Here is a 27,908-nt window from a genome sequence, read left to right as displayed (position 1 = left end):
TAGTATTTCTATAGTACACTCTAGTATTTCTATAGTACACTCTAGTATTTCTGTGGTACACTCTAGTAGTACACTCTAGTATTTCTATAGTACACTCTAGTATTTCTATAGTACACTCTAGTATTTCTATAGTACACTCTAGTATTTCTATAGTACACTCTAGTATTTCTATAGTACACTCTAGTATTTCTATAGTACACTCTAGTATTTCTATAGTACACTCTAGTATTTCTATAGTACACTCTAGTATTTCTATAGTACACTCTAGTATTTCTATAGTACACTCTAGTATTTCTATAGTACACTCTAGTATTTCTATAGTACACTCTAGTATTTCTATAGTACACTCTAGTATTTCTATAGTACACTCTATCATCTTAGATGTAATTATTAGATTACTTCTCCATTCAGAAGACGTTATATTTTGTTACACAGTGTCAGTCACTTGTTTAATCAATACTTCATCATTGTCATTGATGTAGCACCTTTCAAGACGCTCAAAGAGCTTTACAGAACCTTCTTCATCTCATGTAGGACTCATAATCCACACCTGGGGCAGACTGACCATCCTCCAACCACTATCAACAAACACACACACACACACACACACACATGCACGCAAGCACGCACGCCACATTCAAACTAGGCATTGTGTGTCTTGCCTAAGGACATAACAGCAGTGTGTTGACAGTGGCGGCACACTGTGGCACTTGGTGTTCCCAGTGGTTTCCATCCAAGTTCAGTCCTGCTCAGCCTGGGAGATCAGGCTTTGACCAGGAGTTTTAGCCTAAACAAAAGTGAAACATAAAACATGTTACATATGTTGTTTTAACACAAATATATTATTTGTAAAACAATAATACATATTCTAATGAAAGTGCTGTTGTTATCTAATGTTACCAGACGTACGCTGTATGATGTATCATTACAAGAAGATTCATAAGGTCAAATACTCTGCATATTCGTGTATATTAAGATGATATTAATAACTCCTGGCTGGAATCTAAAGGTCATGTGGAAATAGTGGAAATAATTTCATATATTCAAATGCTAACTTTTTTTTTTTTTGACTGTTAGTTTAGCACATGAGCTGGATGAGTTTAGCCTTTACAGTGCTGGACATAATAGGACTGTGGTTACGTGCGTTATACAAGTTTAAAAATACAGAAATACAGGAAGCAGCACTGAGTTCTGAAACTGAATTCTTCTACTTACGTCATTAAAGACGGGCTATTTGACTTCTGTGGGGTTTTCACCACTAACACGTCACAAATTTACATCTTCACGTTCCTTGCTTTCCTCCCTGCTAAGTTAAGTCACTCCCCCTTCTGAGCACTATCACAGCACAGTCAGCGTGTGTCCCTTTAATGAAACTACTGCACATCACATCAGGTTTGTGAAGTTGTGGTGTACAGTTTTGTATCATGTTTTTTGTATGTTTATGGAGAATTGTCTGAGCATGGGTGATAGTGTAGGTTTGTGGGCGGAGCCTTGTACAGAATCTTACACCTAACCATAAGGAGGGTTTGAATTGGGCTCAGAAGAGATCACTAGATTACTCATATATGGATGACTTTCAAACCTCTTGAGGAATGTTTTTGATGAGAGAACATTATAACGTGAAAGCTCCAAAAAAGTCCATTTGGCATCATAACCCCTCTTAAAGACAAAAAAGATGAAAATGCTGAGACTGTTTAGTCACAAGGAAGGCTGTTGTCTGACAGATGAAACCTTCATTTAACAAAGTAAAGGTGTTATCATTTATTTTTATTAGTCTCTGTGCAATTTAGACAGGTTTTTGTCTTTGTTTACATTATGGTTGCTAGGTAATAATTATGGAAGTACCTCTGTGTCTGCCACATCTGCTGCAGGAAGTAAAATAGCAAACTTAAAATTTACGTACAAAACTAGGCAAGATTTTTGTTATCTATGTTTTAGTGAAGTCTAACCTCTAAAAGCTTTTGTCACTTGTAGATTTAAGGCCTATTCATACTTCATCAGAACATAAGAACTTTGTTCTTGACATAATAAGAACAAGAACAAAGTTTGTTTGGGCTCTGACATTTTATAGTTCAAAAGATGTTCTGCTGCTGAACTGCTCGCTCTGCCCCACCCCCTCGCTCTGCCCCCCCTCGCCCCCTCGCTCTGCCCCGCCCCCTCGCTCTGCCCCCCACCCCAGCTCTACCCCGCTACCAAGTATTAATATCTTACCTCTGTTTGACTTGGAACAGGAGTCACACTGGTGGATGTTTCCCTGTGTTTGTGTTTATATAGCGAGTAGGGTTGTGCAAAAATATTGAAAAATCGATATATCGTATTGTTTAATGTGATGATACAGTATCGATACCATGGGCTGCTGTATCGATATATCGCCAAGAGTATTTTTTGGTTTATTTTACTACATTATTTTGTTACAGCTGCAGTTTTGTTGTTTGTTTAGAGGAAAGAAACTCGTTTATGCGACACATTTAACATTTTCACTGTTTGGATGATTCACATGTTTGTGTTTCATATGAATTTTGCACAAGAAGTGGTTTAACAAAGACTTTTAGTATCACATACATCATTTACCCTTTATTTATTTCTTTATTTTTTAAACCGTATCAAATTGATTTGAAATATATTGTACCAAATATTTTTGAACCGAAAGCTGATTGTTTCGAGGTATGTATGGTATGGTGGCCTGTGTGTCGAGGTATGTATCGTATCGGCAACTTCTGAATGATACTCAGCTCTAATAGCGAGGGGATTTCTTTTCGTCCTCCAGCCTGACCGCTCTTTTTTTTTGTTTTTTGTTTGGTGACCCACTTTTGGCTTTCGCAGACTTGCCACAGAGATTATGCTAGAATTTTTACACTGATTTTCATCCGAGCCTAAAATATCGGCGATCTCCCTCCGTCAAATTCTTCCCATTTCACCATTTCTGCCAGCTGTGACTTAAAACCATCCTTTTTTTTTCTTGCTCTGCACCGGTGAGGACGCAGATAAACCACGCCCACACAAATAACCAATCAGAGCGAAGATATCAGACAGCGCTGTCAAACTGTCAAATAAAGTAAAGTAAATATCTCTAGAAGTAAGTGAGTATTATCCACCTGTGAGTAAAATGATGGGGTCTGAAAACTCCTCTGAGAAGCACAATCTCATTAAAACGTTGCAGTAAATGTACTTTTGCATGACTGTATACTTGCTGATTTAGATTTGGACGGCGTCTCTGTCCTTAAGTCCCCCGTCCCTCATCGCCATGGCAACCAGCGCAAACATAGATTAGTGCTGGGCATGTCCGCTGTTATTGTCACCGGCTCCACTTCACTCCACTGTCTGGACTGTCCGTCTAGTGTCCTCACCTCACCTCCTACGCCCTCAGCCTGCCTCCTAGCTCCTCGTCTCCTCCCTCCTCAGCTCTCTGTCTGACCTAACACTGTGACTGTACGCTCATTAGGAGGACTACAGTCTGGGCCTTTTTTTGTACAACACACTTATGACTAATGAGAGAGCCGGCATACACAATGTTCCACTCACACAAATCTGAAACTGAAATCTTTAGATTACAGGCAACAAATGTGGACTAAGGCTTGCATAAAACATTTCTAGGATATATAAAAAACATTACATACAACTTCAGAATTGAGTTTTAGAGCAAAAAGGAGCCAAAATGCAGGACTGCACTCACAAAGTTGTTTAATTAAAACTTCAGAAGTAAAAAAAATCTGAAGTAACAAAACCAATAATCCAAAAATAGCTACTAACAACACATGACGCCTACAAATGAACCGACAGAGCAGAGAACAACACATGGGCTGCATTTCATTTCTCTTTCCTCGCTTCCTTCTCCTCGATTGCTCTCCTCAATTCTCAATTTTTCAGCTGTCAGTCAAATGTGTCATATTAGTTGTGTCCCAAAGAAAACCACAGAAGGAATGTAGGAGTAAACATGAGGGAGGCTTCAGGAGCAGACACCAGAGAAAAGAATCAAACTTTACTGGTCTCATGGAGGAGTTTAGATCGTCTCTCCTCGCTGTGTCTCCTCTGTGGGTGGGACTTCCTCACCCAACTCCTGCAGAATCGAGGAATCGAGGAGAAGGAAGCGAGGGAAGAGAAATGAGATGTGCCCAGAGTGTAAACGCACACAGATAAACGACACACACGTGGGACACATGAGGACAGAGCAAACGATCGAAACAACAGGAAGTAAAAGTCACACGCACACACACGGCTACAGAAATGATAAAATAAAAAATGGGTTTATGTTACGGGCCCCAATCAAGCAATCTGAAAAATATAAGAGAATATATAAGAAAAGACACAGAGCGTTGCTTTTCACATCCAGATTGTGTTTTTTACTTGTTCATCTTGTTTGAATACAATAACATTTGCATAGTTCCTTTAACTTGCAAATATGAGTTACAGTTTTGAAATGAGTTTCCTCTGCAGGGTGTCTGGGCGCTCCCTTAGAGAAAGAGTGAGGAGCTCAGTCACACAGGAGGAGCTCGGAGTAGAGCCGCTGCTCCTCCACATTGATAGGAGCAGCTGTGGTGGATCAGAATGACCAGAAAAGTTCCGTAGCCCAAATCAAACTCTTGTCCGTGTGCACTGTGGCTCCTCTCTTGTTTAGTCATATCATTAAAAAGTCACACTGTGAGACAATTGTCTGTGATGGAGATGGAGCTAGATTGAGCTCAGGAATTCAGGATAAGTCTGGACTTGTTTAGTGACTTTGATGGAACACATACGTACTGTTGTGGTATACGATGGAATATGCACAATAACAGAGTAGCTCTGTTCATACATAACACCACACTAGGTCCAATTGATTATAAAACACAATTGTATGTCATATATATAGTTGGGGGTCCCTGCTCCAGCTCCTCATCAGTTTGGGGCTCCCTGGCCTGAAAAACGTTGAAGATCACAGTTTTAGCTCTTTCCACATCTGCAGTGAGGGAGGGGTGAGGAGTGGGGGTGCATCAGAGTGTGCTCTGGTCATGGGGGGTCACAGGGGTGATTGTGGGTGATGGGGGGTCAGGGGGGTGATGATGTTGGTGTTGAGTCCAGTGTGGTGTTCAGGTTCAGGGCTGTGACAGACGCCCATGGAGACACTGGGGCTGGGACAGACTGAGGCTCACTGCTCCTGGAGAAAGTCTGTTAGACTCAACACACACAGACTCTAGAAAACAACTCAGACATGTTACTGGATCACACAGTCACATGTTTATAAGAAATAATTTAAAAATATATATATATATAACTTACAATCATGGAGAAATTTGAATGTTTTGTTACATTATCAGAGTAATAATATTCTAAATCAGTAGAATTTTTGTTCTTACGAGTGCTGACTGTGCATTAAAATTTTCAGTTAAGAAAATGCCAAAAATGTTCGTTTCATGAACACTGTTGGGCAAGTTACTTTGAAACTGTAATGCGTTATTTATTACCTATTACTGTCATTTAAAAGTAATTCGTTACATTACAATATTACTGCATTTAAAATGTAAGGCATTACATTACTATTGCATTACTTTAAGTTACTCTCACCAAAATAACTTTTGCGCTGTATATGGACTGAACCAGGACTAAACCAGATCTAAACCAGGACTAAACCAGAGCTGAACCAGGACTAAACCAGAAGTGAACTAGGACTAAAACAGGACTCACTGTCAGGACGGTCTTGAAGGTGACCGCAGGAGAAAGGAGCGGCTCTGCTCCGCACCTCACGGAGGTAAGAGCGGCTGTCACCCTGATGCTCGGGCTCGCGGCCCTGATTTCAGCAACTATTTGCAGGTACTCGAGCCGTGCAAGAGTCTGTTACAGCGCGTAACTTCTACCTTCCTTCAGCGTGTCCAGAAGTCCAACTTTTTTGTGTGATGGTTTGCATCTTCCTCTGTCTTTTGGGTGCGAGTGCAGGAGCCTTTCGGTGCAGAACGTTTCGTCGACGTTGTGGGTTTCGTCGGGGAGAAAACTTGCAACCGTACAGCACTTCAGAATCACACTGCTAGAGATTGAACATGTATTTAAATTTGGCAGCTGAACACATTCTGTACTGTACTGTACAGGAGACAGGAGTCCCTTGGCCAGTCAGGACGCAGCGGGAGGAACGCAATACGCATTCATACAATGTAAAACGCATTCATACAATGTAAAAAAAAAAAAACAGGGCATGCAAAATTGCACAAAAAAAAATAAAAATAAAAAAATCTGCGAGACAGCGAAAAGTGAACTGCGATAGAGGGCGGGACGAGTGTAAACCAGGTCTAAACCAGAACTGACCCAGGTCTAAACCAGGTCTAAACAGCGTGGAGTTCTTTGTCAGTCCTTTCGCCCGCGGTTACCACTTCAATCCAGGTTAAAAAAAAAACCACTGTAACGCGCGTTACTCACATTTGTACCGAGTAAAATATTACTATTTTTTCCCCTGTAATGCCTTACATTACTGCGTTACAGCAAAAAGTAATGCATTACTGTAATTCGTTACTTTCATAACGCGTTACTCCCAACACTGTTCATGAATGAGGCTCAATGATGTGTGAGTACTTATACACAAATATTCTTCATTCAGTAACATCAGTGTACTGGAGGTTGAATCTTGCCCACAACACCACAATTTAACTCAGCTGTATTTCATATATTAGATCACTAAAGATATCTTATGATATATATGGGCCAATATAGTGAATGTTTAGAATGTTTAAATTCTGAAATAATAATCCACGTGTGACAAAGATTACAGTGACACACACAGCAGACAAAAACACAACATGTCTTCTCTAAATAAATGTCTTGTTTTTCACGCTGACAGAATATTCACACAGCAGCACAGTGTAGACCATTACAACCCAACCGTGACACAAGCGAGATAAGGACAAACCCAACGCCGAAGAGCAGGAGGAGGAGGAGGAGGAGGAGGGGAACGGAGGGAAGAACAGAGGGAAAAAGAGGTCAGAGAGAGTCCGAAGAGCTTAGGGCTGGGATGGAGAGAATGAGAAAGAAAACGTGGAGCTACAAAGGGCCCGTTTGGTGTGGCATTTGACTGTCGAGCACGAAATCAGGAGGGAGGTTACAGTGAACGAAACAAAGACACCCCCGTAATCCACAGACTATATATAACCCAGAGAGACGAGGGGAGAGGACGCAGGAGAGGAGACGTGCATTTTGTCTTTTTCATACATGAGTAACTTGGGTTCTTTTTAAAGCTCCTGTATCATTGAAAATCCTCAAAAACACAGGGAATAGTGTCATATGTGCCCCTTCATGTACTTTTACTTATTATAGTTATGAACAGCTGAAAAAAAAAAATCACTCCCAAAAGTACAAGAGCACAGTATTCTACTCTGAAATATTGTGTGCAGTACTTTCTGAGCATCCATACTTCACTGTAAACCTAAACGTGACTGTGTCCAGTAAATAGACCGCTCCCAACTCCATGTAAACAACAGGCCCCACACACTGAGCTGTGATTTCACTCCAGAGGCTGATGTTCAAGTACTAATAGCAGTATTAATACTAATAGTAGTATTAGTACTAGTAATAGTAGTAGCAGTAGTAGCATCATCAGTTGTAGTAGTAGAAGTAGCAGTAGTAGCAATAGTAATAGTGGTAGTAATACTAGAAGTAGTAGTAGCAGCAGTAGTAGTAGTAGTAGTAGAAGTAGAAATAGTATTAAAAGTAGTAGTAGAAGTAGTAGTAGCAGTAGTAGTAGTAGTAGTAGTAGCAGTAGTAGTAGTAGTAGTAGCAGTAGCAGTAGTAGTAATAGCAGTAGTAGGAGTACAGTATGACATAAAACATATATATCTCTGTGAAGAATGTTCCAGAGTATAGTTTCAATTAGGGGTGGGTGATATCTTGATATTTTTAATATATGGAGATATTTTTTAAACTTGATATGGATTCTGACATATCGTATATATGATATAATGTTTATATTCAGTTCTGATTTCGCTGCTTCACTTGTTTGTCTTCTCTGTCGTCGCCCCCTCCTCCCTGATTTTGCTGCTTGTGTCTCGTTCACTCCTCACTACCACCGTGAACTTCCAAAAGAAGCTGAACTGCATTAGCAGCAGCAGGAGGAGTGAGCTGTTTATGCAAAAGAGCCATGCTCTTTTAAGTTTCATTTCTGTAAAATGTAAACACAAGTGACAAAACTGCATTAAACACATGATAATGTCAAACAGGCTGATGTGGCTCTAGAGTCGTTATGTTTATATGTTGTAAAGTTTAATAATGTAAAGTTTATTCACGCAGAAAATTTGAATGAATAATCTGCTGCAGTGTCACTAGTACAACAGTGTTTGGAAACGTTGGGTTTGATCTGCAGTGGATTGTGGGATTAAACCTCAGAGCTCCTCACACTGGTGAGGAACATGGATCTGTTCAAATAATGAACCTCCCGAGCTTCTTCTTTTAAAGGAACTCATGGTTATCATACGGTTACAGATTTAATGTAAAGATGAGCTTGAGTTGAGTTGTTTTATTTATGAATGAAAAGAAGGAAATATGTATTATTTCTTTTATTTTACAGTTAAATTATTATTTATGTAATCAGGGTTTTTTTGTAATCTTAAATGTGACAGAAGCACTTTGTTCCTACATGAACTGCCGACCTCTCGCACTTCAATAAAAAATGGAATTTGGCATATTTGTTTGTGCAGTAGTTTTGGGAGGATATTTTTCCTGTACAGATATCGAGATATACATCGTATATCGAGATGTAGCAAAAATATATCGAGGTATTTTTTTGCTCTATATCGCTCAGCCCTAGTTTGAACTGAAAGTATCTCCATGGAGAAAAGCGTCTGATGGACACTCCACCAGAAAAGTGACACAAAGCACATTTAAAACCAAGATTTCTTTACAAATGATGATACCGAATATTCCGAATATAAGACAATCCCACCATGTTATAATTACTCTCGTTCTGTGTACCCTGATAGTGGTTTCTCATTGTAACCTTTACGGAACCTGCCCATACATCCGTTCATTTGCTGTTCGTATTATTTCGTATTATTACCACCAGATTCCAGGTCTGTGAAGGTCAGTATTTATCTCGTCACACACTTGCTAATGAAAATCGAAATTGAAAAGGCCGTAGAAAAAAAGAAAACATGCTTGTACAGGAGAATTAAAATGCTAATGTGTCCGAGGTATAGAATTCAACGTTCGGTCTGGTTCCCCTGTGAATCGTGGGTTACCTGATGCCGTATCTTTTTAATTACGCTGCTCTGTACACGGAGAGCGCTTCGATCTGGGCGCGCTCAGTTCACCGTGCGCTGTGGGGGATGTTATCTTGGTGGGATTCCATAGGGGGCTCTCTTTCTCTCTCTCGTGTATCGGTTAAGAATGTGATCAGTTACTGTTTCCATGAGTTACTTTGTTGAAAATAATGGATTGCACGGTGGTATGTTCCTGTTTTCACATTTTGGGCTAAACCAGGACTAAACCAGGACTAAACCAGGACTAAAACCAGGACTAAACCAGGAATAAACTACGACTAAACCAGGACTAAACCAAGACTAAAACCAGGACTAAACCAGGACTAAACCAGGACTAAACCAGGACTAAAACCAGGACTAAACCAGGACTAAATCCAGGACTAAACCAGGACTAAAACCTGGACTAAAACCAGGACTAAACCAAGGACTAAAACCAGGACTAAAACCAGGACTAAAACCAGGACTAAACCAGGACTAAAACCAGGACTAAACCAGGACTAAACCAGGACTAAACCAGGACTAAAACCAGGACTAAACCAGGACTAAAAACCAGGACTAAACCAGGACTAAACCAGGACTAAACCAGGACTAAAACCAGGACTAAACCAGGACTAAAACCAGGACTAAATCAAGACTAAAACCAGGACTAAACCAGCACTAAATCCAGGACTAAACCAGGTCTAAATCAAGACTAAAACCAGGACTAAACCAGGACTAAAACCAGGACTAAATCAAGACTAAAACCAGGACTAAACCAGCACTAAATCCAGGAATAAACCAGGACTAAATCCAGGAATAAACCAGGACTAAACCAGGACTAAACCAGGTCTAAACCAGGTCTAAATCAGGTCTAAAACCAGGACTAAAATCAAGACTAAACCAGGACTAAAACCAGGACTAAACCAGGTCTAAACCAGGTCTAAATCAGGTCTAAAACCAGGACTAAACAGGACTAAAACCAGGACTAAAACCAAGACTAAACCAGGACTAAAACCAGGACTAAACCAGGACTAAACCAGGTCTAAACCAGGTCTAAATCAGGTCTAAAACCAGGACTAAACAGGACTAAAACCAGGACTAAAACCAAGATTAAACCAGGACTAAATCCAGGACTTAACCAGGACTAAACAGGACTAAACCAGGACTAAACCAGGACTAAACCAGGACTAAAACCAGGACTAAAACCAGGACTAAACCAGGACTAAAACCAGGACTAAACCAGGACTAAAACCAGGACTAAACCAGGACTAAACCAGGACTAAACCAGGACTAAACCAGGACTAAACCAGGACTAAACATTATTACACTAACAGTAAGTGGACATAATTTCAGGCAGCAGTGATCTCACATAAAAATCATTTCTCTATCAATAATATTTTTAATACGGTAAAGTAAAGTAAAGTATTCAGATTACGTTACTCACTTTAAGTAATTTAATGGATTCCCTTACAAACTACATTCTGGGGTATGTAATCTGTAATCTGTAGGGGAATACATTTTAAAAGTAATCTTCCCAACACTGGTGATGTCATGAGCAAAATGTTAATATGTTTGCACGGAAATGTCATATGTGCACAAGCAATGTGAAGGTGCATTTACAGTAAAACTAAATTTAAGAGGCTACATGTTTCGTATAATGATGCACTTTGGCTCTTGCTGAAAGTCGCTCGATGGACAAGTGTTGTCTGCTGTTTGTGCAGAATAATGTTGTGATCAGAAATGTTGTGTACAAATGTATGAAGCACCTGGAGGATTCACAGAATGAAATGATAAATGTTTTAGTAATGCCGGAGCAGAGCAGTGTGAGGCTCACTTCTGAACGCTGGAGACACTGGAGGAGCTGCTTATATGGACTATAGAATATTAGTACGATATTTTTTGGACTATAAGTTGCTCCGGAGTATAAGTTGTGTGATAGAAATTTAGATTGTGGAAAGATTTCTTTCAATCTGTCTTTGTGTAAATGAATGTGATTTCTACCTGAAACCCAGAGCAGTCATGAACATGTGTAAAGGTTCATCAGACACAACTGTCTCCTCCTTCAGGAAGCCCTTTGTTGTCCTCAACTGGATGTTCATTTAGTACCAGCCTCTGAAACCAAAGTCACTCTGCTTTAATATGTATGTAACTTGTATTTCTGTGTAAATACTCAGAGCTCAGATGCTCTGGGCAGAGACATGGGGAGAGATACATGTGGAGAAAGTGAGGAGATACGGTGGGAGATGTAGTAGGAACATATGGCTGGTGGGGAGAGGTTGTTGGGCTTTGGCTGGAACAGGACTAGGCCCTGTCCATATCTGCTGGAACAAGAATAAACCTTGGTCTATATTCCAAAAACTCATCGGGCTTCGCAAATGGATTCATTATTTATCTTCAACAGATATATTTTTTTTTCCATGACAGTTGCACCAGCCAAAAAATGTGTAATGAAGAAGAAGATAACATATATAAGTTGCATTTTGGGGGGAAATGTATTTTATAAAATCAGAGACCAGGAACTGACGTTTCATGTTGAAAGTCAAGTTCTAGTACTGTATTTTCTGCACTGTAGGGCGCTCTGGATTATAAAGCGCACTGTCATTAAATGGTCTATTTTCAAACTTTTTTCAAAAATACACCGGACTATTAATGAACAACAGTGTGATGGGTGAGTGGTTTTGTTTGTTTGTGGCGTTCACGGTGACTCTGGGCTTTGTTCAGTTGTGGCGTGTAGGGAGGGTGTGTCTGGGACCAACGGATTGTCGGCGTGTTCGCAGTGACTCAGTTGTTCAGTTGTGTCTAGAAGTGGCACATTGCAATCGCTTTTTCAGTTTTGTGTTTTGTAGTTTACTGAAGTCGTGCTGGGACACCCGAGTGGATTCGTGTATAGGGCGCACTGGATTGTGGGGCGGAAAATACGGTAATAACAATAGAAGAGAGAACAACAGGCTGTTAACGTCACATATGAACAGTTCTTCAGATAATTGTAGCAGCACTTTCTCTGCTCACTTTTTTCTCTAATTCTCTCTCTCGCTCTTCCTCCATCTTTTGTTTTGTTCTCTCTCTTTCCCTCTCGCTCCCTCATTATGAACCCCCCCCCTCCATGTTTTATTTGTGTTTTGTTTTCACTTACCAGAGCATTTCCACATCCTTCGCCCTCTTTCTCTCTCTCTCCCTCCCTGCCTCTCTCCATTGTTTGTGTTTTCTTTTCACTTCCCAAAGCATTTCCTCAGCTCCATTGTCCCTTCATCAGGTCCTGTGTTGGTTCTTAATGAATCCTTCAGAATGATCCAGAGGACGGAGCCTGTGACAGAGTCAGGAGAACAGTGAGGAGGCGGAGCTAATGACACACACACACTTTAAAGAGCCCATCTCATGTAAAAATAACTCTTTTCACATTGTATCTTCTGCACATATACAAGCACAATTTGGGTTCTGGAACATCCATTACAGCAGGGGTGTCAAACATATGGCCCGGGGGCCAGATCTGGCCTTCCAAGACATTTAATCTGGCCCTTGGCTGATTCTTAACTAAAATATTTAAATTATATTTTTTATTCATAGCAGCGTCTCCAGCATCTCTGTACGTGGCCCCTCCCACCAAATGAAGACTTGTCTCTTTCCAAACGCTCTTAAAGGACGATCGTTTTAACTGTTGACCGTGACACCCTCATCAGAAAAATGTCCAACATGAGAAAAGTGGAGCTGAGTGCAGGATTTTCCAAGAAAATTGGACTTGTTCCTTATTTACATACAAGTTCATGTTAAAACTTTGTGTTGAAATTACATTTTTCTTAAAGTTTCAGGTTGTTCATAATATTATAATATTTTGTAAAAGAAGTTCAGTTATTGTTATTTTTGGGGTTTATATGACATGAGTTTTCTAATCTGGCCCCTTTGGGATCAAAGTAGGTTGGAGACAGAAGCAGAATTGGGCAAACTTGAATCCTACAATAATGTTCGATCAAATGAGGTGGTCATTATCTGTACAGACGACACTAAACATCAGAGGTCATAATGACTGAGGTGTAATCGCCATTTTGTTATTGTGCAGAAGCATTGAAGACGACTCAGTAGAATAAAATGATTGATGAATAATGAACAATAACATGATTCAGTGATTGATTGCATTTATACAGCACCTTTCAAGATACTCAAAGTGCTTTACAGTTCATTATTCAGTCACTCCACACTCATACTGTAGCCACAGCTGCCCTGGGGCAGACTGACGGACTGACAGAAGCGAGGCTGCCAATCTGTGCCATCAGCCCCTCCAACCACCACCAACACTCACACACACACACCACTTTCATACTAGGCAATGTGGGTGAAGTGTATAAGCACACAACAACAATTTTTTGCCACTGGCGCCCCACTGTGGCACCTGGAATTCCTAGTGTCTCACATCCAAGTCCAAGGCCCAGCCTGCTTAGCTTCTGAGATCTGACGGGATCAGGCTTTGACAAGCTGGTAGGGCCTTGCTTGTTAAATAATGCCCTAAGTCTGTTGTTAATATCAGTGTAATATCGTAGGATGACGTAAACTTTTGACAAACTAAAACAGGTAGAACAAGGAGATGACATGCAGATTGAAATGATATGTGGGATAATTTTCAAAAATAAATGCTGCAGTTTGTTTTTAGTTCTCTTCAGCGGTTTACTCGCGGTAAACTTACAGATCTAGGATCTCCATCACTGGACCCTGGTATCGTGGGAACAACATCCTTTTCCAAAGTGTCACTTCTCCTTTGTTGTAAGTCCAGTTTTTAAATACCCATAGTTCTCGAAAGCATCTTCGGTGAAGTGTTGCTCGCAAACAAAAATATTCTTGGGGACCTTTTTGTCTGTGTTCCCTTAAATAAACTCCAGCCACTTAGCACACCTTGCTTCTTCTATTCACATGATAAATAATACGCACTTTTTCCATGAGGACATGGTTACAAAAAGCATGTTTGAAGCGAAAAATTTAAGTAAATAACACAGAAAAGCTGTTTTATATTTTATAGTTCTGTGAGGTTTATGTGCTGCAAAGTATTTCACTGCCTCAACACTAGGAGGCGAGGATTTTAAAAATGGCATCCATGTTTACAAAATGAAGCGGGAAAGCAGAGTACCGGTGTGAGATAGTATTTTGACCCCCATAGTATATTGACCCAGGGTCAACGCAGCGCTATAGTAAAGTGACCCCCCCCCCATAGGATTTTGACTGCCCTTACTTTTTTCTTTAGTAGTTACTTATCTGATCATTATTTCTCATGTCATTGATTTTTATTATATATCACTACATATTCACTTTCTTTGAAGGTATTTTAAGGAATGTTTTGATGGAGAACGACTTAGCATTTTGTGTAAATGTAACATATTGTTAAAATTGCATATACATAGTAATCTTGTCCTTTTTTATATTGTATTTTACATTGTTATGGTTTTTAGTTTGTTATGTTCAAATAATCCTGAATCATAATGTCAATTTAGTATAATATTAGTATAATGTGAATTTAGTCATGTTGTGTTATTAGCCATGTTACTTTGATCATTAGTCTTTTGGGTTCATATGTTATTAGGTTCTTTTTTTAGGACCCAGAGTGTTATTTCATACCTGACAGTTTCGACTGCTCACTCTTCCTCAGAGTCACGTGATTTAAACAGGTTTTGGCGCTGTCTTCCTACACCTGGGATGCTGTCCTGAGGAAGTGGGACTGCAGATGGCGCTGTCGTCCTGCCTCCACCGGTAGGAAGACAGCGCCAAAACCTGTTTAAATCAGCTGACCAGACACGTCACAGCAACATCATGTGATCACTCTGAGGAAGACGCTAGTGAGCAGTCGAAACTGTCAGGTGTGAAATAATACTCTGGGTCTGAAAAAAAGAACCTAATAACATAGAATATCAGAAGACCAAATGAATCTCATTGGACTTTTGGGTTCATGTTTTTCTTCTATGTTTTTCATGCATGGAAGAAATAACAACACACACATAAAAGGACTTATTTATTCAACAAATTTGTGTTCACACATCACACATTTGTTTTTTAATTTAAAACATTTTGAACATACACACTGACTCCCTGTTTTGTGTATCAAATCACTGTAACACGTCTATGCCTTAAGTCCATTTCTCATCATGTTGTAGGCATGAAAATATGAAAATATCAACACACATCTTCATGTTACATTTTCATCTAATGCAACTGTCTTTATCTAAGAGTTTACACATCAGAACTATAATAAACATCTTGGGGGTCAGATTACTATAGCCCTAGGTTTCCCCTATTTAACTACTCAGTTGATCAGCTCTGTCTATTTGAACAAGATTCCCAATCATTATACATCACTTTGATTACCAAACTCATTAATAACTACTTCTCTCATTTTCAGTCAAATATGCTTAAACAACTCAGTCATTTTTAACATTCAAAAGTTATAATCAACATAAAAAAAATGCATGAGTTGCATGAGTGAATATGTCAATATGTTTTAATTTGCAGATGTAGTATTAATATTTAAAGTTTTTCTATAGAATTCAAGTTCTTTATTAACCCTCTCCAGGCAGGCGTTGCAGATTTGCAACAGCTAAATTCCAATTATCTACTTACTCCACATCCATATTATATGAGCTTTTTTTTATTCTGGAGCCTTTTCTCCCATCCATGCTGATAAACACGGACGATGCAGACTGTGCATAATAGGATTCTGACCCCGGGGTCAAAATACTATATGGTATGTTGACCTTGGGGTCACCTCACCGCGGGGTCAACATGCTACACCACACCTGTGACGTCTGTAGAGCGCTGGTAGAGACGACCAATCACAGCTCTTATTGTCTGCGTCAGTTTGATGAGTAGTGAAACATTTGAGAGGTGCACGTCAGTCGACACAGACGCTCTGTGGACGGGCTCAAGGCCACGCAGACTCTCTGTTTTCTCTCTTCCTTCCATCTCCCGCTTTGTTTCTCATTCTCTCATTTCCATTTCTCTCCACTTTCTTCCATTCCTCTCCCTCTCTCTCTCTCTGTGTGTCACCTGTCTCTCTATATATGCCAGACCTACCTCTCTCTCTCTCCCCTTTCTTTCTTTTTCTTTCTTTCTTTCTTTCTCTCTCTGTGTCCGTCACCTCTTTATTATCACTCGCTTCACTTTTCTATCTTCTATTTCTCTCTCTTTCTCACTTGTCACTTTCTACAGGCCCACTTCTTTACCTCCCTCTTCCCTTTGTCTCATTTCCATTTCTCTCTCCCTCTCTCTTATTTCTCTCTTATTTCTCTCATCTTTCTAACCATTCTCTCTCTCTCTCACTCACTTGTCTCTTTCGTCATGACAACTTTACCTCCCTCTCCCCTTTCTTTCATTTCCTTTTCTCCCTCTCTCACTTTTCTTCCATTTTACCTCTTTCTTGTCTTTCTTGCATCTGTCTCTCTCTCGCTTGTCTCTTTCTGCATGTCAACTTCTTTACCTCCCTCTCCCCCTTCTCTCTCCCTCTCTCATCTTTCTACCATATTTCTCTGTCCTTCCCCTGTCCCGTTCTTCTCTCTCTCCCCCATTTCTCCCTTCTCTCCTCTTTCTCCCATGTGTCTCTCTCTCTCTCACTCCTTCACTCGTCTCTCTCTACTCGCTCTCTTCACCTCTCTTCTCCTCTCCGTCTGCCTCATCTCGTCTTTCTTCCGCCCTCCCTCTCTTCTCTCTCGCTCAGAATGACAGTGAAACGAGACGCAGGTATAAAAGGGCAGAGATGCACGCTGGATGCTATGAGTTGCCACGGTAACAGTCAGCGGGTTCCCGTGACGACCAGGGGAGGGGCGGAGGCGGTTGCCATGGAGACTGTGGTGCAGCTGTCTGAGTGACGAGTGTGACGTCTGAGCTTATGGAAAAATCAGTCGCGCTGTTGATCATATTTAGACAATGACAGAACAAGTTTGAACATATAGACCAGACGTTATGCCTGAAATGTCCCACAGTACGGCATTAAAGGGCCCATATGACACTATTTTCTGATGTATGTTTAATGTTTCCTCATCACACACAGAGCTGGAGTTGTGTTTTGTTTCATTCACACATGTTTAACACGCAAACCTGCACATTTAGACCGAATTCTTCTCTCAGACTGTAAACTGTTTTTTCCACCTTGTGATGTCATGAAGTGGTAATACAGGAAGTTCAGAAGTTCTCCACTGTGTTTTTAAACTCCACACACCTTCACTAAAATCATTTGGATAATTCAAGCTCTGGAATTGCAGAACTGTGAACTTGAAAATTGCCACTTCATGACATCACGAGGTGGAACAGAGCATTCTGAGCTTTGGAGATGTAAACAGACAAATAATCAAGTGTTACTCAAACATGTGTGACTGAAACAAAACACAAGTCCAGGTCTGTTTCTGTGGAGGGAACAACATTGTAACAAAGAGTCTGTTTTGTGTAATATTGAACCTTTAAACATGATTTCAACAAAATGATGCTGTTTTCTTTTTTTTGTTTTTTTTGTTTTTATTAGGGCTGGGCAAAAATTAAAAAATAAAATAAAACATTTATCATATTAATGGCATGAGTTCCTGTGATTAATCATGTTTAATCGCATGTTATACACAAAACCAATGAATGAATTCAAAAGTAGCGTATAGTGATTTTATTGTAAATGTAAATGAAAGTTCCACATGTGTTGTACAAACAGAACATTTCTTTCTCCAGGAGCAGGACATGAGTCTGTAAAGTCCATGTTTATTCTTCTTCCTTTGGAGAATCTCACTCAAAAAAAGAACCAATTTCAGTGCAGTTTGTCAAATCCTAGAATGTCACTCAGTGAATTGAAAAGTAAAGTGCATGTGCAGCAGTAAAATGAAGTATTCAGTGTAAATCTCAACTGAAAAAATCAAATCAAACCAAATACAAAACTGAAATGCCCTGCTACTGCCAGAGCTTTAATGTTTAATGTTTAATGTTTGTTACAAAAATGAGAATCTCAGTTTAAAAAAGTAAAACAGAACACACAACCAGAAAACACTTTCAGTGCAGTTTGCCAATTCCTACAACTTTTTTTTTTTTTGCTTTACTTTTCTGCACAAAGCAAGTTGCTAAGGCATACAAGATTATTATTATTATTTTTATTATTATTAAGAATGTGATCACTGGCACCGGTTTCTCGCAGAAGGAAAGTGAGACGAGGGGAGGGGGGTTGTGACGAAGAGCAATGGACTGTGCGTTGATTCCTGCGAAAGCTCTTGGTGCCTACGCGCTGTGTGTAATGTGCATGTGCGGAGTGACGCCTCAGACATATTGCAGCTCACGTGGTCGGCCGAATCCTCGCTCCACTTGTTTCACTGAATGATTTGCCGCCATCAGCCGAGTCTGTTGCATTTAACTGATATTTCAGATTCGCGAATTCCAGTGAAAAGACAATTCAGAGCTTCAGTGTTACAAATGACTTGATCTGTGTCGACTGGAAGAACTTTAAAATGAACATGGCCATGTAGAAGTTCTTTACCTCTCTCCATGTTTGTTTATTCCACTTTCTTTCTTTCTGTTTTTTCTCTGAGTGCCGCAGCAATAAAAAACATTCTAGACTCACTCGCGAGTGAGCAACAGACGTTTATAATAAAAATAAATAAATAAATAATAAAAACTGCGTTAACTGTGTTAAAATAATTGACAGGGATAATTAGTTAATGCAAAATTAACGTGCTGACATGCTAATGTGCTCATTTTTATTTGTCTATTCATAATTTGTGTGTACATGAAAGGAGACTGCCCCAGGTACTGCAGCTCCTAGGAGCTTGAGCCCAGAAAGAATTCTCCCAAAGAGCACAATGCACTTTCTGGGAATTCAAACTGTCCTTAACAGGACATCCAGCTTTCACAAGTCACATTTTGTAGGGATTCTTTTCTGTTTTCACAACATAAACCTTATGTAATTGAGCTTGAGCAATGAGCAGATCATGGGTCTAAAGTTGTAGTGTGAGAGCACCCTGAGCCTCACCTCTCTGGTTAAAACGCTCCACGTTGTGCATGTTACAGATGTCACACAAGTGGGAGGAGCTCACCTGGATTGAGAAAGTAAATGCGGAAGAGAAAATTATTTAAGGGCCCAAGAGCCAATGAGCACAGACCACTGAAAATAATACGATACCATCTTAGGTTCAACTTCAGATTTGATTCTAGTTCTATGACTCAAACTTGTTCTCACTGTTTCACATCAGGCACCTTGAAGCCCTTGAAATTTCAGGCTTTTTCCCACTGCTGTACAGTGTGTGTATGACAGCACAGCTGCACTGTCACATACACACTGTACACCAGTGTTTATATGACACACTGCAGCTGCAGTGTATTTATAGATGTTACATACACACACATATACACACATACACACATATGTACACATACACACATATGTACACATACACACATATGCACACATACACACATATGCACACATACACACATATGCACACATACACACATATGCACACATACACACATGCACACATACACACATATGCACACATACACACATATGCATACACACATATGCACACATGCCTCACACATGCCTCAGAGTGGATAATGATATGAACTCTCCTCTGTACTGTCCCTGCACTGTCCCTGTCCCTGCCACTGTCCCTGTCAGTGCTCGTGCTCTGATCTCTGTTACACTGATGCCAGAGGCTCACTGCAGCATATGGGTCTCACACTGGTGCAGGGACAGTGGGGCCCCCGGATGCCGGGCCCCGGGGACACACAGAGCAGCCGAGCAGAACAGCCACATAATCACACACAGAAGCAGAGCAGCATATGGAGGGTCGTATACACACACTAATGTACACACAAGGGACACATACTCTGTGACATATAAAGGAATCATGTGATAAGATGTGTTTGACATTAAAGGTGCACTATGGAACTTTTGTGGTGGAAGTGTAATGTAATGTAAGGTGTAATAACTCACTGCAGATTGAACTTTGCTTTTTAACTATAATCTGGTGCGGAATATCTCTGTTAGGATTTTAATGTGATTGTACATCATCTGTTCAGATAAAGAATAAACTAAACTATAGAGGAAACATCGCCATGGTAACTTAAAGTAACATCCAGTTCCAGCAGCCATGTTTTGACTGTATTTTTAACTATATTATTGGTTTAGTCAATATCCCATTTTGGTCAATAAATTGGTGTAAAAAGACAATTTACTGGCCAATGTTATTTTTTATTTTATTTTCTGTCTCTTCCTTAGTATCTGATGGTGTCGGGTTTTGGCTGATAATTAAAACAAAAGTATCAACATTGGTATCGGAGCAGAAAAAGCTGGATCAGTGCATCTCTACTATTTACTGTTTACTGCAGTTTACTTTGGATTTGTGCTGAATGTCCAAACAGCCTCATGTTGAATACAGAAGAAAACTCTGTCAACTTGACAAAAGTTTTAGTTGTGTCGCTCCGAGCAGCTTCTTCAAATATGTGTCTGAAGGAGGAGCTAACAACACTGACACCAACACAGCTCCTCCCTTCAGGCAGATGTGACAGAGAGAAAGGCAGTGTCCTCCAGCAGTCTGAGCAGAACTGAAGAAGGATCTTAGACGAGTGTCCACCAGCGTCTGACCATGACTCACAGAGACAGTTTGGACGAGCTGCGAGGTCAAAAACTCTCCAGTTGACAGAATTTAAACGAGTGATCATATTTTACATTTTCTTAGTAAAAACTGTTCAGTTAGGTAAATGTTTAAAGACACTATATTTCTTGAAATGTTCTAATGTGTTTCCTCATCACACAGACCTGGAGTTGTGTTTTGTTTAACACACAAACCCTGCACATTTAGCCTGAGCTCTTCTCTCAAACTGAGAACACTTGATGATGTCATGCGGTAACACAGAGAGTGTTCCATTGTGTTTTTAAACTCCATACACCTTCACTGGGATCATTTAAGATAAGATAAGATAAGATAATCCTTGATTGTCTCCCATGGGAGAAATTAGTCTTGGGACAGGGGGTAACATGCTTTATCAAAAAACAACACAACACAAAGCAGCACATAAACAAACACTATAGAACAAAAACAGATGAGACCAAGTCTGACCACGAGTGATGCACCAACAGGACCTTTAAATTATTCTTTACAGGCTAGCCTTTTACATTCTTCTGTTCTATTAATATGGGTAATTTCAGCTCTGGAATGCTGATCTCTAATGAAAAAGAAAATTAAAAAATCACCTCATGACATCACAAGGTGGAAAAGAGCGTTTCAAGCTTAAGATAATAATAAAAACATGTGAATGAAACAAAACACAACATCAGGTTTGTTTGTGAGGAAGCAACATTATAACATGACTTAAAGTTCAAAAACGTCCATTTAGCGTAATATAGCACGTTTAATGACAGACTGTGTAACCTTCTAGACAAAGCAGCAACATCTCCATGGAAACAAGTATCATCCTTCAACAGAAAAGTTACCTTAAGTCCCTTAAAAGCTCATTCGAACCCAGTTGACCAGCAAACGCATTGAAAGTGCTTATGAGATCCCTCTTCCTTGTTATTACACAAATTAAACAAATGAGAACAGATCCAGGCAGGCTTGGAGACTGACTTTTGAGCTTGTTTGTCCCCATACGCGATGCTACTAAAACGCACGGTTCGAGTAAAAAGCCATTATGGGACTGCGTTTTGAATAAACCAGCAGCATAAGGCCAAAGCTCCAGGCCTCCAGAGGACTCCACCAGCTCTACCCGACCTAGGAGAGGCGATCGCGGGGACGTTTAGGCGTAACAAGGCCCTGGAGGATGGTGGTGGAGCAAACAAGAGGCGGGAGAGGGCAGAGGAACACGTGTATTTTCAGTATCGGACATGGAGATGGAGAGGGAGCGCTGGATTATGTAAAGTGAAGAAAGGAGAGGTATAATAGTAGATGTAGGTCAGGTGTTCAGGAGGGATAAGAGCACTTCAGCTGTACTGGAGAAATGACTGTTTTTTCACCACTACGAAGTTGAAGTACTCGAGGTACTTTCAAATAAAATACTTCTCAGACACTATGGGATCTTGGCAATACTTCTATGTCATGTCTACCTGAGAACCAACTCATTTCAGATACATGGACGTGCACAAAATATTACTACGCTGGTTTTCAGTTCTGTGTGATTAAAACCTGCCACACACCACAGGAGAATTTGCTTGATTTTGGCTGCGATTTCTTCTCCCCAAGTTCGGGAAGGCGTGACCCGACTTTGTGTCTTGTGTGCGATTTTGAAGCTCTTTGTGTGTGTGGTGTCGCTGTCAGATCATAACCACCAAACATCAGCAACGCTACGATAACAGCCAATAAAACAGAGCGTCAGGGCCAGAGGAGTGACGGACACAGAGATAAACTCGGGATAGAGCGAAAATAATGAGAAGAAGTGCAGCATCTCATCCACATTATCCATAGAAATTATTCTCCACAAATAATGACATCCAGTCCACAAAACTGCACTGTTAATCCAGTTTGAGACGTTCTTTGAAAGTAAAAAGTTGGGTAAGTGACTTTAAAACTGTAATGTGTTATTTATGACTTGTTACTGTCATTTCAAAGTAATTAGTTACATTACAATATTACTGTATTTAAAATGTAAAACATTACATTACTATTACAGCACTTTTAAGTTACTCTCACCAAAAGAACTGTGAAGATGCTGAAATTTTGCACCGTATATGGACTGAACCAGGACTAAACCAAAACTGAACCAGGTCTAAACCAAGACTGAACCAAGGACTAAACCAGGACTAAACTAGGTCTAAACCAGGACTAAACCAGGTCTAATCCAGGACCAAACCAGGACTAATCTTGGAAGCGATGGGGCGTCAGCTGTGTTTAGCCTCGTGGAGCGCCGAGTTCTGCGCCGGTTCTTTTGCTCGTGGTCACCCGACAGTCTACACGGGCACGTCTCTGGCGTTTCACTACTGCTGATATCGCAGTGATTTTAGCAAATTTGTATGAAGAAAAAGCCACTACTTCAATCCAGGTTAAAAATGCATTGTAACGAGCGTTACTCACATTTGTACCAAGTAAAATATTTTATTTTTTACCTGTAATGCCACATTACTGCATTACAGCAAAAAGCAAAGCATTACAGTAATTTGTTAGTTTTATAACAATTTACTCCCAACACTGTTCCTCGTGTGTGTCTGTTTACATCCACACAGCGCACAGATCAGATTAGTGACAGTGACTCTACTTCCTGTGGACTTTATCTCCAATCTTTTATACTGTAAAATCACAAATAATAATCACACAGTTTTGACTTGTATCTAAACTAGAAGTGCAGAGTCTGATCTTTGAACACTTAAGAGTCTCAGAGCGACTGGTTTTACTGTAGACAGGAAACAGCTGATGCAATCGGATTTTAAGTCTCATAAGATTCTTTTCGTGTCTGTGGTTTGCGCTTTTTGTCACACATTTAAAAATAATTTAAGACTGAAAAATCCTGTGTGGCGGCCTTTAGTTTTATTTTTTTACAAAAAAAAAAAAACCCTCCTGAACTCTATTGGTCTTGTACAGTATAAGTTGCTGTATGTATAGTTGTTAGTTGTTGTATGTACAGTTTTATGTGGGGATGATTATTACTGGCAACAAAAGATAAAAAAAAAAAAAAGTGCAGCAGAATACAGGAATTGTGAGATAATTTTTTTTTTCACGATTCGACTATTAGTTTCACCAAATCCTTTTTTATTATTATTTTTAACAATCATTTAAAAGTGCATTGTGTAACTTTTCTGGTGGAGTGTCCATCAAATGCCTTTCTTCATGGAAATGTTACTACTTTGTCTTGAATATTCCACATTAAACCTTTCTATCTTCATGGAGACCAAACCAGACCAAGTTTCTAGTCACATCTGTGAGATCTCCGTGTTTTTCCAATGTGGGAGTGCAGTATTAGACCAAAAATATCCAGGCTCCCAAGTCAGTCACCTCAGAGATTTCACAAACTTCCACTGAGATGGAAATTTAAAGTTCTGACCTTCACTTTAGATCCTGATTTTGAGGAAAGAAGATTTATGTGAAAAAGGCACCAGTAGCATTTGGTGAACTGTTAGAAACGCTCTACCTGAATATCTGTTTTTCGAGGTATTTTTGAGCTATAAAACCATCAGTAATTGGATAAATGTAAGGCAGAGCTCTTTAATGTCACACTGTGGAACATTCCAGACAGAGCAATGGCATTACCTTAGAAACAAGCAGGTGACGGACATCCATAGTGCACCATAGAAACTTACTCTGTACTTCTACTTCAGTAATATTTTTTGAAGTAACAGTACTTTATTGAGTACAAGCTGCTGCCGGCTGTTCGGTCTGGCTCCCAGTCCAACAGTGCACAATGAAATCCCATGGTGTCTTTGCACTTGTCCAAACCACTTTAGGGCCTGGTTCAAAAGACGTCTGGTCTCATACTCTTTGTTATAGCTTTGACAACTGTGAGGGGGACATTTGTGAACAGGCTTAAAGTTTTTGCATATCTAATGAGGCAATACTGATTGATGGCTCTCGCTGGACTGGACCATCGACTGTATAAAGACGGGGATTAAAGGGCCCATCTCATGCAAAATCAACTTTTCAGAGCTTTCTGCCTTCTAAGAGTGATGTGTGGGCCTTGTATTTGTCACCCAAGTGTTTTTTTTAGATTGATTCTGCGTTTTTTTTTTTTTTTTACAAATTACTGCGTATTTCTGCCACCCTCCCACATGACAACGAACTACACCTGCTATGACGTGGCAACGATGATGTGGCAACGTTTGACGTAGCAGAAAGTGCTTCACACCCGCCTCCCTCCACCGCCTCCACCTCACCTCCACCCCACATCGGCTGACAATTCCCATGTGAACACCTAAACAAAAGCGACAGCATAAGCTCGTTGTTCTCCACTGCAGTGAACATGATATAATAAGTTGATCTACTAGTGTTTATTAATACTTTACCAATCAGTAATGTTCAGCTGATGTGGACGCGGTGCTTGAGCTTCGTGCTCCTCAAAGTCCTTGTCCGATTCCGGGTCCAACACATGCGGCTGAACACGCTGTATCTCCATGATGAATAAAAGTTTATTCCTACCACTATCAGGGTGCACGTCTGTCTCCCCCTCCCTCCCTGAGATGGGCGAAGGAAGGGCGGTTCACTCAGAGACTACGTCACGTTTGGAGGGCGGAGCCTGTGCTTTCTCAGGACGGGCGGGGGGAGGAGCAATAGTCGGCCTTTCATAGTTCCTGGTCTGTGACTGTCTCCAAGAAATCAGTAAAATTTCAGAACTATTGTGTAATGGATGTTCCAAAACCCAAAATGTGCTTGTTTATGTGCAGAAGATACAATGTGAAAAGAGTTATTTTACATGAGATGGGCCCTTTAAGGGCGTTACAGGGGCATATTTTGTACAAAGTTCCACATTAGGCATAGGAAATTATTTTCGGACAAAAAAGCTAAATAAAAACATTTAAGACCAAAATGAAGAATCTCACAGCAGCAGTTACAGAGAGAGGGATGACCACTTTTCAGTATAAAGTCATTTGGAGCCAGAAGTGCACTCATGCTTATTTCCTATTTGGAACATGGCAGCAAGTGGGTTAGCTGTGTCCATTTATATGTACAGTCTATGGCGGCAAAGCACTCTGCCCCCAGTGGACCGTCTCTAATGCCCCGCTGCCCTTTTTAGGAATATCCAGTGGCAGCCATTTTATGAGATTGTGACATTATAGTCGGGTGGAATAATGAGACAATGTCTGTAATATGCACAGTCAATGGGGATGTGATACAGTTTACAGCGATGCCTAATGAGTTCATACAAACATTATTGTCACATTTTATTTAGTCACCGATATTATTCGACCATTAACTAGAAGGACGTCTGTTCAGTCCTCTGGGCCATGAGAAGTAGTGACACTGTACTTTGAATTCACACTCAATAAGTCAGTGAGACTCATTTCAACGGGATACTTCTATACAACTGATTCACTATGGCAACCCCTGTCACAAATAGAATAGACTGCCTTTTATTGTCACTATATACATATACAATCCACATTATACACATGCACGAGATTCAAAGCAACTCACTCTCCAGTGCAGACATACTGTACTTACAACACAGTAAACAATAAACACACAAAAACTGAAAAATAGAATAAATAAGTACTATTGCAGTCAAAATATTGCACTGTATTAAATATTGCACATTGTTAAATATTGCACATTGTTAAATATTGCACTGTATTAAATATTGCGCTGCATTAAATATTGCACTCAGTCATAACATTGCGCTGTGTTAAATATTGCACTGTGTTAAATATTGCACTGTGTTAAATATTGCACTGTGTTAAATATTGCACTGTATTAAATATTGCGCTGCATTAAATATTACACTCAGTCATAACATTGCGCTGTGTTAAATATTGCACTGTGTTAAATATTGCACTGTGTTAAATATTGTACTGTATTAAATATTGCGCTGCATTAAATATTACACTCAGTCATAACATTGCGCTGTGTTAAATATTGCACTCAGTCAAAATATTGCACTGTGTTAAATATTGCACTCAGTCAAAATATTGCACTGTGTTAAATATTGCGCTGTGTTAAATATTGCACTGTATTAAATATTGCACTGTGTTAAATATTGCGCTGTGTTAAATATTGCACTGTATTAAATATTGCACTCAGTCAAAATATTGTGCTGTGTTAAATATTGCGCTGTGTTAAATATTGCACTGTGTTAAATATTGCACTGTGTCAAATATTGCACTCAGTCAAAATGTTGCACTGTATTAAATATTGCAAAGCGGAGCAAAGCATCATGGTCAGTGTAGTCCCTTGTCCTCGTCCTTGTGTAAGATGACTTGTGCGCTGACCTTCTGCTCTGTTTTTCTGCAGATATCCGCGATCGGCGTAAGAAGCCCGTCATGATGTTCCTCCACGGGGGTTCGTACATGGAGGGCACGGGGAACATGTTCGACGCCAGCGTGCTCGCAGCCTATGGCAACGTCATCGTGGTCACCCTCAACTACAGACTGGGCGTGCTGGGTAAGTGTGCCCACCGAGGCCCGCCGAGGCCCGCCGAGGCCCGCCGAGGCCCGCCGAGGCCCGTCTCTTCCACTTCACACGGAATCTTCTAGAAGTGATGTGTTTAGAATAGCTACACACAGAGCGGTACTGGTATGATTCAACACCATTCATCTGAATAGTTTTGGTGGATTATTGGTCAGCGTAACATATTTAAAGGTGCATTCTGTAAGCTTTTGGTTGGGGGTCTGTTATCTCCTTGTTTCTATGGATACATCTTTGCTTTGCCTGGAATGTTCCACAGTGTGACATTAAACAGCTCTGCTTTACATTTATTCAATTACAGGTCAAAATATTATCACTCAAAAATACCTAGAAAAGCAGACATTCTGACTGTGAGTGAGGTCGTCTCTCCACAGATCTGACGTGTAACTTGGTCTGGTTTGGTCTCCATGAAGATAGAAAGGTTTAACACCAACATTCCAGGCCTTTATTTATAAAGCACTTTTAAAAACAAGGTTTACGATCCACAAAGAGCATAAAAAAGCAACAAAAAAGCATAAAAAAAAGCACACAGAAGACATACAAAAACAGATAATGATGAAAACAATTCAATTCATTACAATAAATAAATAAGAAGAAATAGAATAAAAAGAAATAAGGTATAAAATCAAGGTAAAACTAGTTAAAGGAAGAACAGCTGATAAAAATGGAGTGAAAAGGC

General features: G+C 40.0%; 1 protein-coding gene across 9 annotated transcripts in view; it reads left to right on the top strand.

The window, feature by feature from the left end:
• nlgn2a (neuroligin 2a) overlaps positions 1-27,908 on the top strand; it is a 217,168-nt gene that overhangs the window by 79,222 nt on the left and 110,038 nt on the right. For 4 of the 9 annotated variants that reach the window (XM_020922258.2, XM_055156354.1, XM_055156349.1 and 1 more), the window contains one exon: positions 27,056-27,205. In XM_020922258.2, coding sequence (XP_020777917.1) covers positions 27,056-27,205 — 150 coding nt within the window. Of the gene's footprint in view, positions 1-1,458; positions 1,476-4,677; positions 4,707-5,026; positions 5,043-27,046; positions 27,206-27,908 lie in introns of all 9 variants that reach the window. The other 5 variants (XM_055156355.1, XM_055156353.1, XM_055156351.1 and 2 more) reach the window with 5 other exon arrangements.

Source organism: Boleophthalmus pectinirostris, unplaced genomic scaffold (assembly GCF_026225935.1).
Source record: "Boleophthalmus pectinirostris isolate CB_2022bp ecotype Guang Dong unplaced genomic scaffold, ASM2622593v1 HiC_scaffold_20, whole genome shotgun sequence".
In the NCBI taxonomy this organism is placed as follows: domain Eukaryota; kingdom Metazoa; phylum Chordata; class Actinopteri; order Gobiiformes; family Gobiidae; genus Boleophthalmus; species Boleophthalmus pectinirostris.
The sequence above is the reverse complement of the archived record's forward strand: the minus strand, read 5'-3'. Positions and strand labels throughout refer to the sequence as shown.